Source organism: Nelumbo lutea, chromosome 2 (assembly GCF_056320005.1).
Source record: "Nelumbo lutea isolate HS-2025 chromosome 2, American lotus-T2T, whole genome shotgun sequence".
In the NCBI taxonomy this organism is placed as follows: domain Eukaryota; kingdom Viridiplantae; phylum Streptophyta; class Magnoliopsida; order Proteales; family Nelumbonaceae; genus Nelumbo; species Nelumbo lutea.
The window spans coordinates 7,099,612-7,117,925 of NC_142685.1; the positions used below are offsets into that span (position 1 = coordinate 7,099,612).

Here is an 18,314-nt window from a genome sequence, read left to right on the forward strand (position 1 = left end):
ATAATATGTAATATATAACATATAATATATAATATGCTCTATATTTATATATTAATATATTATATATAATGTATTATAGTGAAATTCAATTTCATAATATATATTATAACATATATTATATATTATAGGTTATAATATATAATATTATAATTAAATTCGGTTTTTAATCAAAATAACTGAAATTTTCAATTTTTATTATTTCGATTTTCTTATAATTCGATTTCAGCTTGCTTTTCATCTTTTTGTTTCGATTTTAAAATTTTAATTTATTCCATTTATTTTTAACCGAATAAACCAAATGTTCAGCCCTAATTAACTAGCTTCACATAAATGGTGTGATAGCCATTTGAACACAAGTTCAATTGCCAGCTGGACCTCTCATACTAATATCTTTGATAAGAACTTAAGGTTATTTGTTCCTAACAAGAATTTCAACCGTTATTGTATGTGAAATAATGATGCACTTTTTTATATGGATGGTTGCAATTTCATATACATCACTTGATTAAAGTGCAAAATTGTCATTAACACAAATACGAGACCAGAGTATAGAACATATTTAAATAATATTTGTATATGAAAAGTCAGGAACCATGGATCAAAAAGTAGCATAGGCTCTTGTTTGGTTGCGTATAAAATCATCATTGTCTATGCCTTGTCCCTGGGTCGGCTAATCCTGTTTGCCATTTTGTTCTATTTAAGGGTTAGGGGGTATTGGAAATGAGTCCGGATCTCTTGTTCATATAAACTATGTCTATGTTTATTGTAGTCACACATAAAGAATATCTCATTTTTTTTTGTATATTATTATCCAGGAGAATCTGTTCTTAATTCGGGATAATGTATTGTAGATAGAAGTGAACAAGATTCTCATGAGCAAGAGATCCGGACTCATTAGAAATAGACATGGCCATGAGTAGGGCCGGTCTGGGCCAAGATTTTATAAAGTATCAACAGTATTAAGGTCTGTCCAGGTCCGGCCTACACCCCGGTAGGCATGAGTTTCGAGGGGTTCCTAACCGGACGCACACCACAAACGCCCTACATCTTGTGAACATCTTCCGTATTTGACATGCGTAGATGTTCCCAATGCACGAAGATGATGTGATCAGGGGCGATTGTGGGATGCCCACTCGGCCGTAAGCACCCCTACAAGACCTCCCCCTATCCAGGATGTAGAATACAGTACTGGACCTCCCCATATCCAGCATGTAGAATACATTACTGTATATATATATATTTATGTTCTTTTTAAATTGACCTAAATTAAAGGTATATTTGATTGTAATGCCGATTATGATAATGCAAATGATTTAGATGAAAATTATGATTTATTTTTAGGGAAAATTTTCGATCTGTACCCTATATTTTGGCTTGAGTGTAATTTGGTATCCAAACTTTAAAATGTGATAATCCAATACCCAAAATTTTAAAATATAACAATCCAGTCCATTAAGTGATATTGAAAAGTCAAAAATACCCTAAGAATCTCATATAATTCTTTTTATCAACCATCCAAACATTGGCAATAAAATGAATAGTTCCAAATTCTAGATTCTTTTAAACAGTCACCAATTTTTTTGAATAGAAGAGGCTAAGATTTGGGACTGTTCAAATTTTCGTCAACATTTGGATGGTTGATAAAGAGAATTAGATAGCATTTAAAGGGCAATTTTGACTTTTCAGATGTCACTTAACACTCAAGTATCAAATCATCACTCTGATCGAGAATTTTCCCTTATTTTTATTTCAAATTTTACTTTATTTTATATAAAAAAAAAACAAAACAAAATTAACATAGAATTTACATTCTTTTCATTTGCACTATTATGTAATATTTTATTAATAATTTAAATAAAATTGCACAGCAACCAAACACACCCAAAGTAAAAATTTCAGAGGTGATTGTCACATATAATTTACTGAAAAATAAATTTATCTGAATTTAAAATTCAACGCTATCCTTAAAATAATATTATATAAGTCCGAAGTTAAACTAATTAATAAACGGATCATATTAAACCGATTATGGTTGAATGTCCGAATCGGGCTTGAAATGAATCAATCGAGTCGGACTAAATCCAATCCATTTGTAGCTCTACACCAGTCTTCCAGATACAACAGCAACTGTTTGATTAACTGAATTTGGCAATTTGTATTCACTCGATTCTCCCTCCATTTGATGCGTCAAGAAAACCGGTCAAACCTCTTGGCGCGCGGCACGTCTTCCGGCAAGGTTCCGATGATCGCATCGCCAAGTAATAACCTCGTTATCAGGCAAATTCTCCATGAACTAACTGTTCGACTCATGGTTTGACCGAGAAATCCAAAAAGATCGATAAAAAAACAGTTCTTCCATCCTGATTTTTTTTTTCGACGCCATGATTCCACAGCAGATGCTCATCGTCGGATTCACATGTGTTCAGTTAAGTTTCTCGAATTCTCTGCCTTCTATGTGTTGTTCTGAACGACCGATGGGCCTCCGCGTTGATAGCACTGCTTTTGCCAATGCCATGTGGTGGTACAACTACGCAACGATGGAGCGTTGTTTCTCTTTTCAGTCTGCAACGTGGGCAATGGAAAACCGAAGAACTTAAAAGCCTTACAATTTCGACTGCTACAATCCCGGTTCTTCGCCATAAAGAGGAGAGTTTTGAAGACTAGTCTCCTCGTAATACGAGAGAATCGAAGCTTTATTAAAATCTCAAAGGTGGCACGAGATGAACACAGCCAGCAAAACTGCAAACGCTGCATGACTGACACGTGTTTCAACAGATCCCCCACCCTCCCCTTCATAAACTCCCATCTTTCCCTGCAACGAGCATTCCACACAGTGACGGACAGAAAACCACAAGGAGGATAGGGGAAGGGGAAAAGAGAAGGAATTATGGCCATAATGAAACGCGAAGCAACGTTATTGCTGCTACTGCTGGTGCTGTTCTCAGTTCCCACGGTTATGGGACACACAGGAGGAGGAGGAGGAGGAGGAGAAGATGAAAGAAGAGAAGAGAGAAGAGAAATATTCTTGTTGCAGCACTCTAAGCAAGTTGTCAAGACTGAAGCTGGGGAGATGAGAGTTGTGAGAGGGTTCAGAATAAAGGGTGTGGAGAACCCAATGCACATTGGCTTCATCACCATGGAACCAAAGACTCTTTTCGTCCCTCAGTACATTGATTCCGGTTTGATCTTCTTCGTTCGCAGAGGTACCCAAGACTTTTTGTTGGCAGAAATCATCTCCAATGTTTCTTGTTTTTATCTTCCCTGCTTCTTAATTTGATATTTTTAATGCAGGCAATGCAAAGATTGGATCGGTCTACAAGGATGAATTGGTGGAAAGGGAACTGAAGAATGGGGATATTTACAGAATACCTGCTGGTTCAGCTTTCTACATGGTGAATGTCCACGATAGACAGAATCTCGAGATCATTTGCAGCATTGACTCAACAGAGAGTATTGGACGTGGTCCCTTCCAGGTCTCTCTCTCTCTCTCTCTCTCTCTCTCTCTCTCTCTCTCTCTCTCTCTCTCTCTCTCTGTGATTCTGTAAACTGTAAAATAAATACTTCTCACGGTTGTTTCTCTTTGCAGTCGTTCTTCATTGGTGGAGGATCCTATCCCGCATCAGTACTCTCAGGGTTTGATCCCAGGACTCTTGCAACTGCATTTAACGTAAGTTTACGGCGATATATAATTATATCAACATTCATCCATCGAAAAATAAATGGTCAATAACACTGACGCCATGATTATGCCAGGTCTCCTCGAGCGAATTGAAAGAACTCATGACCAGACAACAAGGAGGGCCGATCATATACGTGCAGGACACCCAAGACACCAGCAGATGGGCCTCGATCATGAAACTGAAAGAACAAGAGAGACTAGAGCAACAAAAGAGAATGGGAGAAGACGATGACGCCGACCAAGAAGAGCAGGTCGAGGAGGAGACATGGACGTGGAGGAAGCTCTTGACGTCTGTTCTGGGGATGGAGAAGAAGGTTGCAACTCCAAATAATGCCGTCCGATCGCCTGACTCCTACAACCTTTACGACAGGCAACCTGATTTCAAGAACGACTATGGATGGAGTATTGCTCTTGACGAGGACGACTACACCCCCCTTAGCAACTCCGGCATTGGCGTCTATCTCGTTAACCTCTCTGCGGTAATAAGCTTTGCGCTCACTCCTAATTAACATCACTAATGGAAAAAGTTTTGACATTTTCCATCTTTCCGTTCGATTTCTAGGGATCGATGATGGCGCCACATGTCAATCCGACGGCGACAGAGTACGGGGTAGTGTTGAGTGGAACCGGTTCGATTGAGGTTGTTTTCCCGAACGGGACCTCGGCGATGAACGCAGATGTGAGTGAGGGCGACGTATTCTGGGTTCCCAGGTACTTCCCATTCTGCCAGATTGCATCCAAGATGGGACCCATGGAATTCTTTGGATTCACCACATCGGCCCGAAAGAACAGACCCCAGTTCTTGGTGGGGGCGAGCTCTATCCTCCAGACCATGAGCAGCAGTGAGCTAGCCGCGGCATTCGATGTGAGCGAAGAGAGGTTCCGCAACCTGACCAACGCACAGAGAGAATCGGTCATCCTCCCATACAAATCGCCATCCCCACCAAAGACACGGAAACCCAAGGAATCATCGGCCAAGCGTGTACCTTCTTATATCAAGAGCTTTGCATCCGACATGATCATGGGCTTTGATTAGAGCTCATGCAGAGAACTGTAGATGTGGGGAAGAGACATGGGCGCCTCGTTTTCTGAGGAGCATCTTGTATCTGCCATCTTCTCCTTTTTCTTTGTTTTTTCCTTGTTCTCCGTTTTGGTTTCTTGTTTCTTATTATCTTGTTGAGTTGTGAATAAGAGGGCTTCAGTTTTTTTTTTTTTTTTTTTTTTTTCAAGGAAAACTTCCGTTTCTCGGATCAGTAGAAATTTTAGATCATTAGGCTGCTTTAACCAGGCATGAAGCTAAGATGTAAGAAGCTTCCGTTTCCAATATCAAATACGTCCATTGCATGGAATTTCTCCATAGAACAATAATAAGACTAATAAAATAAATGTTTACAGAATCAAAAATACTGAACTCTACAAATTAATATACGTATAATTATATTATCAAAAAATATAAAGAAAATCGAGATTTGGGGAAAACTCAAACATCAAAATTGTATGCGTTCCACCTGTTTGTTCTTTTCTTTGGAGTTGCTATCTACGAGTACCTCCTGGTTGAACGACAGGAGAAGGAGAGCGTTGAAATGGTATCATGCGAGATGGTATGTAGAGATGCCAAAGCATGATTTTGGAGCAATCTTCTTGCGGGATTCCCTTCAGCTTGCTCTCGTCCTCACTAACCACTTGTTGAACAAACTTGACCGAGTTCTGTATCTATCAACATTTTATCAACTAATAAGTAAAGCAAAATAAGAAAAGAGCATTGGGCATTTGACACAAGATTTTATTAAATTTAACACGGATTTTATCATTTAAGAAACAACACGTACTGTGATTAAATACTTGACAGTGAGAGTTTGGTTGTAAATGGTTTTTTAACTACTAAAATCTAGACCCAAAAGGGTATATACAATTTCAATTAAATTAAGATGCATATTCAAACCTAAATGTTACAGGCATAATCGGTTCTTTTGAGTTGAGTCAGATGACAGTGGACCATTGACAGAATTTGATAGGACTGGAACCTTGTGTCTAGCTAGGGTGCTTAACGAAAATATGGGTCATCTCATAAATAGTGAATTAATCACCTCACAGCCACCTTTTTGAATTACTAATCAACAAGGCCACATGTCGCTAATATCGCCGAGTGGAATTAATGGCTGATTAGTTGGCCAAACCTTGGGTAGGTTTGCATGATTAATTCAAATCATAACTAATACTTGATTCAAGGGGCCCAGAGTACTACTGACGTGAAGATTGATTCAAATCACACATCACACAAGAACCATTAATGCTCTATATACTCAGAAATGTATTATATAATTTTAAGCTACTAACCTGTGAGCTATCTTGAACGGAAGATGGGCGGCCCCATCTCTCAGGATCCCAGAGTATTGAGCTGTTAAATGCGAAGCTTGACATATGAATTGAAGGCGGCGTGTCCATCTGGTTGTTCTCGCTCCTTAGATGCCAACCTATAACTTGGGAGAAGTCACAAACAGGTCCTTCGATCACCACCCTGTTTCTGTTTGCAGAAAGCAAAGCCACTGGCCACGTCCCAAAAACCCTGCACTCAATTTCTTGCTATTAATTCAAGCTGCAATATGCAAGTGTAGAGATTTCTAATTAATTGATGGTGTTCTTCACTTTATGGAGGCTTTGTCATGCAAATGCCCTCACTAACTTTATAAAGAGGAGTCGTATAATATTTACTCAAATCGCTAATACTCTCCAACCACACCAACTCACCTACTCTAAGAGTATCAGCCAACCTAATCCAAAATTAAATTCACCATCCAGTATCCACCAACCTAGAAAAGTTTAGTTGATGGATTGAATGTATGGATTTAGACTGTCAAAGAAATGTGGGCTTTAACCCAAGCCCATAATCAATTGGGCTTAGAGTTTAGACTTTAGAACCCACATCAAGGTGGAGTAGGGCTGTAGGAGTACACTTACTGACTTACTGTAGTTTCGGACTGTGTTTGGCAAGAATAATTGGAACTAAACTAAAACGGAGTGGCATGAATTATTTTGCAGAAAAATAATGGTGACAACAAGTATGGAGTTTCATACTCGAGTCCTCTGATCTCTTCGAAGAAATCAAGATCGTAAACGTTTGAAGCTCCCGCGAAGTGAACGATCCCGTTGAGCCGGTGGTGCTCGATGTGATTAAGCGCAACATTCATCTGATGATCCAGCTCGGCTTCTGGGTCTGTGAAATTCTCCTTGAACACCAAATGCCGGTACATGATTCCAGTTTTTCTCAACATTTCCGAGAATTCGGAAGAATCCGACTGAGCCTCCACGACGATCCATAGAAGGGGTGGAGGAACCAGCTTCAATGTGTTGGCCATTTTCATCAGGAACGCGCCTTGTGTAGGATCGTTTGATCGAGTGGGGGTTATTAGGATCAATTGCTTTCTGGGGATCAACTCTGCTTCGTCTTCTTCCAGTAGAGATGTTCCCTCTGAATCACCGGAAGAACCATCCGGAACCGCCACCGGAGTTTCTGCTATTAGACTACTTTTTAAATTCGCTACCACTGACAGTTGGTGTAACGTTTCTACAGGCTGAGGCGAAAACTTGGACCTGCGATTGGTACCGACGGACCAAAAAGAAAATGTGTATATCCTTGAAACAAATCATTAGGTGAGAGAGCAACCCTGTTTGCTTGGTGCCATTGGTCTGTTGCTTAATTTGGTCGTCTCTTCGGGCTAAAGAAAAGAGTTGAGCTGCTTCTCTCACCAAATTGTCGTTGAGATTGAAACCCATCACCTAATTAAATTTTCTTTGAATGATTCTTATTAAGCAATGCAACCACTACGATCCAGCGTGTGGTTTTCATATGCAGGAAAGAGGACCCACATAGCAACGATTCAGCTCACACTGTTCTGCTGAATCATCATCAGCTGATGTAATAAGTTGCATGGAATTGTGTTGCTGTGTTTCTTAAGAATACAACAGGGATCTTCTCTAATTCGGTGAGATTATGAACTCTGATTGCTCATTTGTCATCGTCATTCATTATCAAACTAGCAAATAATAATTCTATACATTTCGTGTGTTGAAAAGGAGCCCATTGTAGCTATTAACTCCAATCTTCTATCTATTGTTTTATTCCTCGCTATTGAGTATTATTATTTTGGGGGTAAATTGCCCTGTAATTTGGGTCTAATCTCATTTGGTACCGGAATCTCAAAACTTGTCAATCCGGACAGACCTGAACTCTCAAAACTTTTGAAAAAGTGTGACCTTAAACTTAAAATAAGGCATTTTTCATCATCTACTTCCTCACCAATCAAAGATTGAAAAAAGCAATGGTAAACAACGGACATTTGGATTTAGACATTTATATGGTTGATAAAAAAAAAAAATCATATGACATTTGCATCCTTTCATATGCCACTTAATAGTGCTTAGCTTTTTCAGAGTCTGTTTGGTAAGTCTTTTTTGAAAAATCTTCTTGTAGTTCTGACAGTCAAAAGATACATTGAGTTTTACATGAAGATCTAAGTAGTTTGAAACTAGTTTGGCAGATACATGTCTTTTTGTGAGAGAATAAAACATGAAAGACTCAAAAAGCTTTACTTGAAACTTCTCAAAATCAACCCAAAATGGGCTTCTTGTGTCTTTTTTATGCTCCAACTTTTGGCGGCCAGATCTTCTATAAACCAAACAGGAATAGACCAAAAATTTGTCTGCTAAACTTGTAAACAGCCGAAAGACTGTACAAAAAGACATACCAAACGGCCCCTAAATTAAGGACATTTTGAAAATTCAAATACGGAATTAACAAGTTTTAAAATTCGGATGCCAAAGTGAGACTATACACAATCACTTCTTTTTGAGTCTTTCATGCTACTAATATGAAATTTACCCTATTTTCTGTGATTCAATCACTTCTTTGAGTTTACTTCAAGTTTTTTAATATCTTGTCAGTCCATTTATTTTCCTTTTGCTTGTTCAACTGCGATTTCCTTAACGATCTAGAAACACTGATACCAACAAATTAGCCGATTGATAATGGCTGAAGTGACTCAATACAAGGACAAGGCAACAAGTATCATTCAGTTCAATCACTTCAGCTGTTATTAAATGGTCCTTAGACTTTGTTCATATCAATTATTGCTTAATGAAGTTGTTAGATGTGAATCATCAATGACCACTCATGCACATTCTAGCTTGCATCATTTCTTGTGCTAATTCTTTTCTATTTTTCACAAATATTTGGTGCTCAATTTTCATCTTTTCTACAGGAGGAAGAAGCCAACGTCCATTCAACTAGAATAAAACCTCGTGCTAGAGAAGGAACGGGGAAGGAGATTCCAGCCACAGAAAAGGTTGTGCATTGCAGAACCGAGTGTTGAAATACAGAGGATGACAAGAAAAATACGCACAAGTCCAAGAAGATAATTTACCTCTAAAGTCGGTCAGTAACAAGAAAACGAGAGGGGTGTTAAAGTTAAACAAGAAAATGAGACAAGGAGTAAAGGTGGTTGGGTTTAGATAGAGATGGAGCAAGAAGTTTTGGGTCTATTACAGCTCTTTTTAGGGATATAAGTAAAAAAAAAAATATTTTGGTTTCTTTTAGTGACTGATCTAACATTTTAATAAGAATTTGAAGTATTTTTTAGGGGGGTGGTGTGGGGAGAGGACCCACTTTTATTTCGACCCTGCCTTCACTTTACTAATTATATATAAAATAATGGTTTTAACAAAAGGTTTGGGGCCAAGGACCCATCAATATGAATTTCCTACCCGCATGACATCACATCCCCACATAACGAATATCTCCTGTATTTGTATGTTATTATGTAGAGAAATGTTCTCAATTCATGGGTATAGTGTTTTGTGGATATATAAGGTAGAGCTCTTGTGAGTACTGACCTAGAGTTTAATACATTACTATACTTGGCTCTGCCCATATATATAACCATATAATTTAAATGTGTGGGTTACCAATTTTGCGGGAAACCAATCTACTATCACATATTGCTTCCAACATGGTCTATAGCCAAACCTCAAACATGATTGTCATCTCCACAACATGGTCCATCAATGACAATATATTCTTTTATGCCCATCAATGACAATATACAAGTACAAAACCTGTTTGCGGTGTGTATAATTATAGATCATGTTAGGTTGGGATGTATGTATTGTAGAGATGGCAATTATGTTTGAAACGAACAAACTATAAATCATAATAGAAGTAATTTGAATCAAAATGTTGATAGGGCCGTCCAATTTGGATTGGTTAGAGTTGAGAATTTGTCAACATTTGAATATGCTTCACTCAAAAGCCCGGAACAAACACAATGTAAATTCTTTCAAATTGGGATAACCCATTTGCACCCATAAATGTTGGTGGTAAATCAGGGTGGGATCCTCTACCAAATGTCCAAAAGTAATGCACATTTGAGCATGTTAATTATTTAGGCTGTGTTTGGAAATGATGCAAATAAGTGTGAATGCAAATATGTAGAGTGCAAATCTGTTCATATAAATTGTAAAATTGAGTTAGTTTTGCATAGACAAATTTATCTTCTTACCAAAACAGACTTAACCGTATGGATGCAAATATGAATTCTAATAAAGCATATGCTTTTTTTTTATCACAAGCCCACTTGAATTCAAATTTAATTCTTTTCTATTTGCATACTTTTATATCTTATTATCAATGAAAATATGTATTGGTCTGTCATTTATCAATACATAAATGTAATGTTGTCAAATACATACAGACTAAAATACAAATTTACCCTGAACCAAAATTTACACTCCATTTGCATCGTTTCCAAATACAATCGTAAGTTCCATTTATGTTTGCTTATCTAGGTAAGTATGATCGCTCAGCATGTGTTTCTCTCGTAAAAACATGCATAGATAAGCAAGTTTCCAGCATTCTATACGCTACATGTTATATAAAAAGAGAGGTGAGAAGGAGAGTGCACTAAGTTGTCTACCCACCTATTTACCAAAAAAAGAAAAAATTATTTACCCACCTCACACGTATCCTAAATTATCATGGCATCCAATATAGTGGCAAATGAGCATGAGTATTGTGGTCAATTTACTAATGAACAGGGGATTAATAGGTAACATAGAGATTTAGAGGCCACGTAGCTTATTGAAAGCAGTTGAAACAAAGTTAAAAGTTAAAACCCCCTAAAAGTTGCAGGTGAACCAAATTGATGCTTGTCTTTCCAATTTGTTAATTTGTCCAATATATTTGAGTGATGCTTGGTATTATTAATAGATAACAGCCATGCCTTTGAAATTGGGTAACGTAATTTTACGCTTTTTTGTGTTAGTTAGGCATGGTATATGATGAAAGGATGATTTAGCATGACTTACTAAGAAGGGGATATGTAGATGTTATATGCTCGAGGGATGATAAGTTAGCCAAATAAACCCATTTCGCAACATAGTTCGAGCATCTAGCCACCTCGGTCTAAAACACCACCTCGGCATAGAGATACCTTGACACCCAATACAGTTTGGGAATTAAGAATCGAAGTGTCAGTTTAGAGCTAAAGAACCAAAATGCCACATAATCGATTCCAAAGGCCTCTCCAACAAACCTCGAATTTCTCAGAATCACGATGAGACTTGTCCTAGCTCCGCTTGAATCGGAGGTAAACGATAAACCTTATCAACATATTGCTCTCCTTAAAAAATGGAACAAACCTTATCTGCACAGCTCAGAGATCCCGGGGCTCTTTCGTAAGGCCCACGACTACTCCAGTATGTAAGGACATGAAACATCAGGCCAAAAGTATGCGTGGTTATTTTACTCACTAGCATTCAAGCACTCAATATTCGGGTCGCATTCATAGTATAAGTACTGACTTAAGCATCGGAGCGACCTCACCGGATCAGCTACCCCGGGTTCTCTGATCTACTATTCTATAGATTGGTCAAGGTCGCCGCCCAATTGGAGTTCGAGTCATCTTCTAGCTAGGAGTATCTAGATCGCGCACCATCAATTGGCGTCGTCTGTGGGAACCAATTGAAAGGTCATCCCAACTTTAGTTGTAGTTTTATTTATCCCAATGGACTCTTCCAGCAATGCCAAAAAAGGTATCGAGATGAACGTTACAAGGTGCAAGATCAGCAATCAACCTTCCCCCAAGGCCCTACGGTATGCATTGGCCAGTTTATTATCTCTCTTACAGTGTCAGGAGTCCTGTCACTGTTCGTACCATAGGGCACTACACAAGTGAGCATTTCGCTTCCCCCAGTGGGCGTTACTTTCTCTGAGCCATGTTTGGTCCCTCCTGGAATCGGGCACTCCCAATTCCATGACCCCGTTCAGTGCATCCGGACAATATAGATCCAGATGTAGCAAGTCCAACAATTCCAACAGTATCAGCAGTACTATCTGTACCAGCAACAGTTCCCACCACTGCAGCTGAACCAGCAACCGATTCCACTCTGGAACCCAAAGTTGCGTCAGGACCAGAACCCAAATTGGCCTGGAACCAGCCAAAATGTCAACCGATCCCCCATCAAGGTGAGAGGACCTCGCAAGTACCGATTCCTCTCAGGGGTCAAGTTTTGCCCCGTGGAAGGAGAGACGGTCACCACACTCCTCCGGCCTTGGAAGGAAATTTTAGAAACAGGTCTGGGGATAGTCAGCTTGATAGGGCCAATCCACCTCGGCACCCCCAATAGGAAAATGATAGCTCGCAAGGAGATAATAACCAGCCCGGAGTGTGACGTGCGAACTCGAGGTAGGACCCCTCCGTCCCTCGTGATAGCTAGTGCGAACCCCAAAAACAAGAGAACCTACCAAGAAGGAACCATGATCTACCTCACGATAATGCTCGTGGTGATACCAAAATACCGGATCAGACCGAAATCAACAATACCAATGCCAAACCGGTGAAGAAACAACAACAGCGACGTCCAAGACACGCCGCTCCTCGGCCAGAAACAATCTGCTGGCGAAGCCAGGCCAGCAAGCAAAGCAAGCCAAAGAAAGGGAAGAAGTGAGATCGACAGCTACGAAGACTGCGCCTCCATTACTTTGCCGGTCATCTCCTCTGTCTCTCGAGCTCTTGGCAACTCCGATGCCAAAAGATTTCAAGGTACCCCTGTTAGACAAGTATGATGGGTCGTTTGACGCCAACAATCATGTGGATTCCTTATAATCTCAAATGCACATAGCTGGGGCTGATGATTCCTGCATGTGTGTAGCCTTCTCCACTACGTTCAGGGGGGTAGTTTGAACTTGGTATTGGAACCTCATGCCAGGCTCTATCAAAAGCTGGTCCCAATTTGTCGACCTGTTTACTACGCACTTCATTACCTGCAAGAAGTGCCCGAAGTTGCAAGAAAGCCTCCTGAACATGGTTTAGAGGGAAGGAGAATCAATCAGAAGCTATTTAAAGCGCTTCTACGATACTTGCTTGCAGATGCCGGACATCAATCTAGCGATTCCTCAAGTTGGCAGATCAGTTCATCGGTACCAAGGAGAAGATCAACCAAAAGATAGACAATCTATTGTCGGAAAAGAGGAAGAGAGAAAATGAATGAAGGAGCAATAGTGGGCAGAAAAGAAAGAAAAGCAAATCCCCGAGCAAGGAAAGAAGCAAGTCAAGAAGTCGGTCCCCCTTGTGCACCCACAAGTCAGGTCGACACTCTAGGACCCCGCCTGTGGAGAAAACGAGTTATACGCCTTTGAATGCTAAGCGATGAGAGATCTTAATGGCTATTAAGGATTCCTCTTTCGTTAAATGGCCTCCTAAGTTAAGGGGAGAGCCGACAACAAGAAACCCAAATGTTTATTGCTATTTCCACCGGGAACATGGACACAATACGGAGAATTGCAGGAACATCTGCGATGAGATCGAGGAACTTATCCGTTGTGGGTACCTGAAGAACTTCATATTGCGAGAAGCAAGGGTACAAGCAGATCAGTAGGCAGATCGACAAGGGGACTAGAGGAGAAATGGCCCCAAGGTCAACAGGTAGAATGAGCAAGCACCGCGATAGTTGCCAGAGGAAAGACCAGTCCGCGGAGTAATTAACGTGATCACCAACAGGTCCATCATCACCGGATGTACGTCAGTAGCTGGGAGGACCTCGGTCCGCGAATTGGAGAACAAAGAGAAAAACCCGCCAAACTGATCTCGGGTCGAAGAACCAATATACTTCACTGAGGACGATACGCGCGAGATCCAGTACACTCACAATGATGCCTTAGTGGTGAAGCTAAGGATTGACGACTTCGAGGTAAAATGCATCTTGGTGGACTCAAGCAGCTCGGCAAATATACTCTTCAAGGAGACTTTCAACAAACTACAGTTATAGCAGAGCGACTTGAAACCAACAGATACGCCTCTTATAGGGTTCAGCAACGAGGAGGTCAGACCTCTTGGTCAAATTACAATACCCGTGGAAGCTGGCACATGGCCAAATATCGTGCGATTCGAACACACGTTCCTAGTAGTCGCGACACCCTCCCCCTATAATGTCATAGTAGGTCGGCCTATCATGCATGTTTTATGCGTGATAGTATCCATTTACTATTTAACGATAAAATTCCCAATTGATTACAGAGTGGGAATCATGCAATATGACTAACTCAAATCCCGCAAGTGCTACGTGGCTGCCTTAAAAGGGAAAGCTAAGCTAGTAGAGGATGTCGAGCTTAAGCGACCAGTGGAGTATACCGACGAACGAGCTGTCCCGAAAGAAGAGACGGTCCACATACCTGTCTCTGTCGTCGAACCATCCAAAACTCTTCAGATCGATGCCTCGATCAGCGAACCACTTCGAACCTAGCTAGTAAGTTTCTTACTTTAAAATTTAGATATTGTTGCTTGGTTCACAATAGAGATGCCCGGGATTGATCCAAAAATTATAACTTACAAAATTAATACCGACCCTTTAGTCAGTCTAGTAAGGCAGAAGAAATGCAACCTCGCCCTGAAACGTTGGAGGGTAGTCGATGAAGAGGTTGGGAAGCTCCTCGCAGCAAACTTCATCAGGGAAGTCCATTACCCGAGCTAGGTGGATAACCCAGTTCTGGTGAAAAAAGCCAATGGAAAATGGCACATGTGCATCGACTACACCGACCTGAACAAAGTCTGCCCAAAAGACTGCTTCCCGCTGCCCAAGATCGACCGCCCGGTGGACGCGACCTCAGGGCATGAGTTGTTGAGCTTCCTGGACGCCTATTCCGGTTATAACCAAATTAGGATGGACCCCATTGATGAGGAAAAGACCGCTTTCATAACTGAGCTCGGGTTATATTGTTACAAGGTCACCCCTTTGGATTGAAAAATGTTGGGGCAACATTCCAATGCCTTGTAAATAAGATTTTTGAGCCGTTAATCGGTAATAAAGTAGAATGTTATGTTATTGACATGGTCGTGAAGACCTAGTTTTCAATTCTTTATTGAATGATTTAAAATATGTTTTTCAAATTTTACGAAGATATAACATGAAGTTGAATCCGAATAAATGCGTATTCGGAGTCACTTCGGGTAAATTTCTAGGCTATATAGTCAATCGACGCGGCATCGATGCCAACCTGGACAAAATAAAAGCGATTTTAGATATGAGACCACCTCGGAAAATAAAAGAGATCCAGAGGCTGACGGGCCGAATAGCTGCCCTGAGCCGTTTCATGTCTAAATCAGCAGACCGATGCTTACCCTTTTTTAAAGCTATAAAAAAGAGCAAGGACTTCGAATGGACTGAAGAATGCCAACTTGCTTTTGACGAGCTGAAAAGATGCTTAGGTATCGCCCCAGTTTTAACTCGACTCAAAGAAGGGGACGTGTTAAAGCTATACCTCTCTATGAGCGATGAGTGGTTAGTTCGGTACTAACCATCAGGTCCAACGACCCATCTACTATGTTAGCAAAATTTTGCAGGATGCAAAAACTAGATATCCGAAGATCGAGAAACTAGCATACACACTAATCATAGCAGCCCGAAAACTTCACTCGTACTTACAGGCCCATACTATCGTCGTTCTCACAAACAAACCCCTGAGGCAAATTCTGTTCAAGCTTGAGGTGTCTTGAAGATTAATGATGTGGTCCATCGAGCTGAGCGAATATGATATCCAGTATGAGACTCGATTAGTAGTCAAAGCTCAGGTCTTGGCCGACTTTGTAGCAGAGTGCACGTTCAGCACAGTGACCCCGAGTTGACCGAGCTCTCTCACACGACGGGAGCATTAACCAGTGCGGTGCCAGTCCCAGTCAAAGTGGAACCAACTTGGGACGAGGAGCCTTGAATCCTCCATGTCGACGCCTCGTCCAACCAGTAGGGAAGTGGTGCAGGATTGATACTGTACAGACCAAGCGAGGTGAAGCTAGAGTATGCTCTCCGGTTCGGATTTGAGGCATCGAAGAATGAGACAAAATATGAAGCATTGGTCATCGGGCTAACCTTAGCAAGGGAAATGAAAGCAAAGCACCTCATCGTATTGGCCCACGATGAAGGTAGATGCACTTGAGCTCATCAAAAAGTGTGATAAGTGCTAGAGGCATGCCAACATCCACCACTAACCTACTATTGATTTGAAATACCTCACCATCCCGTGGCCCCTTGTGCAATGGGGAATCGACATCATTCGTTCTTTCCCACCAACAATAGGGCAGAGGAGGTTCTTGGTTGTAGAAGTAGATTATTTTACGAAGTGGGTGGAAGCCGAACCCTTCGTAACGATCATAACCCGCAATATACATAATTTCTTCTAGAAAAGCATAGTATGCCACTTCGGACTACCCCAAGTGCTGATATCCAACAATGGGAAGCAGTTCAAGGATGTTAAGTTTCAAAATTGGTGTGCCAAGATGGGGATTCAACAAAACTTTACCTCGGTGGCACACCCCTAAGCAAACGAGCAAACAAAAGTAACTAATAGGGCAATACTCCGTGGATTGAAAGCTCATTTAGCTTGAGCTAAGGGATTGTGGGTGGATGAGCTACCCAATGTCCTTTGGGCCTACCGAACTACTATTAAGACCGCGACAGGTGATACTCCTTTCAACCTCACGTATGGCACAAAAGCAATGATCCCACGGAAATTGAGGTACCCACATTATGATTGGAGGCTTGCATGAAGAAGTGAACGATGACGAGCTCCATACCAACCTGGACCTAGTAGAGGAGGTACGAAACCTGACCTACATTCGGACCGCAGCCTACCAACAAAGAGTAGCTCGGTACTATAACGCCTGGGTCAGAAAATGACAAATCCGTGTCAGTGACATGGTCCTTCGGAAAATTATGGTACTTGAGCCCTGTGTAGGTAAGTCCGGACAGAATTGGGAAGGTTCGTACCGTGTAAAGCGGGTATTTGGGGAGGGCACATATAAGCTCGAGACTTTAGAAGGGAAGCAGGTACCTCAAGCATGGAATATCGATAACCTAAGAAGGTACTACTTATGAACCTGTGACTCCAAGGCAAAATTTCTCTAAGTCTATGTGAACACCGAACTGATTGAAAAAGACGACCGACCAGAGAGAGGACTACGAGTCACCCAAGAGCCTAAGGGCTATGGTGCCGAACTGACAAAATACCTCAACACTACAATAAGTCCTAGTCGCCTCTTTGGCATAGGCAAACAAGTCTTTGTCACCTCTTCGGCATAGGCAGACAAGTCCTAGTCGCCTATGAGGCATAGACAGCTCAGGTGCAAACCCGACAGTGTCTATCCATCTCGACGTACAACAGCATAAGGTTAATCCCACCTGGAGTCCAGCTCGTTAGCTCAGCACTAAGGGATAGCCAACACTTAGGCAAGTAAGTAGCCCGTGCGTAGACAGGTCAGGTATGTACCCTACAGTGTCCATCCACCTTGGCATACAATGATATGAGGTTACTCCTAATTGGAGTCTAGCTCGTTAGCTCAACACTTCGGGATAACCAACATTTAGAAAAATTTATACTCAAAAAGGATTTTGTTGTACTCACACACATGAGACTTATCGAAATATCATGTTTCATTAACAAAAGTTTCAAGTACAAAAAAAAAACAGCTACAACAACCGAGCTCGGAGGCCTGGGATATATATCATATATAGGGGGTCCAAGAACAGAGGCATGTCTAAGCATCAGATCTGTCGGAATCCCCTCCAGCAGGTAGGTCGGTTTCCATGTGGTCCTCCTCCACATCATCTCGGCCTGCCTCCCCTGACGGTCTCGCCTCGAGAATTTCATCATCACTTTCTCCCTCGAAGGAGTCAGGTTCCTCGTCAGCCTCCTTCGCCATCTCAGGAGTGACGATGGACATAGAGATATATTTGAAGTTGAGATCGGGAAACTTCTACCGCATCAGCCACTTGCAGAGCTTGAAGCCTGACCAGTACAAGCCAAAGCCACACTTGACCTGGAGGTCGTGAAACTTAGGGGACTCTTTGAACTCCTTGACGATGCGATCTCTCTCTTGAATCTATGCCTCCTGGATGGCGGTGTCAAAGATCTCGGTGCGCTCCTTGATCATCTTCTCGATGTTCTTGTTCTCTCGGAGGAGAGCTTCCTTCTCCCCTTTGAGATTCTTCTTCTCCTCCGTTAGCACAAGGATCAGCTCCTCCTGGAAACCGAGCTCCCTTCTTGGCTATAAGAACTTCACCCCAAATTAATTCCAGCTCACGGTAAAGCTTC

The 18,314-nt window shown here is 41.3% G+C and overlaps 2 protein-coding genes across 2 annotated transcripts; one reads left to right on the forward strand and one right to left on the reverse strand.

Moving 5' to 3' along the window:
* The first annotated feature begins 2,668 nt into the window (after positions 1–2,668).
* Positions 2,669–4,888, forward strand: LOC148868327 (vicilin-like seed storage protein At2g28490). The gene is made up of 5 exons (XM_088968425.1): positions 2,669–3,203; positions 3,292–3,473; positions 3,587–3,667; positions 3,754–4,158; positions 4,242–4,888. The coding sequence occupies exons 1-5, from the start codon at positions 2,888–2,890 to the stop codon at positions 4,713–4,715; spliced, it is 1,458 nt and encodes a 485-aa protein (XP_088824551.1). The 5' UTR covers positions 2,669–2,887; the 3' UTR covers positions 4,716–4,888.
* A 108-nt stretch (positions 4,889–4,996) lies between these two features.
* LOC148868328 (beta-1,4-xylosyltransferase IRX9-like) lies at positions 4,997–17,922 on the reverse strand. Its single transcript, XM_088968595.1, has 7 exons — positions 17,857–17,922; positions 13,463–13,561; positions 12,931–13,029; positions 11,936–12,159; positions 6,755–7,270; positions 6,017–6,245; positions 4,997–5,392 (listed from the first exon to the last, which is right to left on the reverse strand). The coding sequence occupies exons 1-7, from the start codon at positions 17,920–17,922 to the stop codon at positions 5,213–5,215; spliced, it is 1,413 nt and encodes a 470-aa protein (XP_088824721.1). The 3' UTR covers positions 4,997–5,212.
* Between the last annotated feature and the right edge of the window lie 392 nt (positions 17,923–18,314).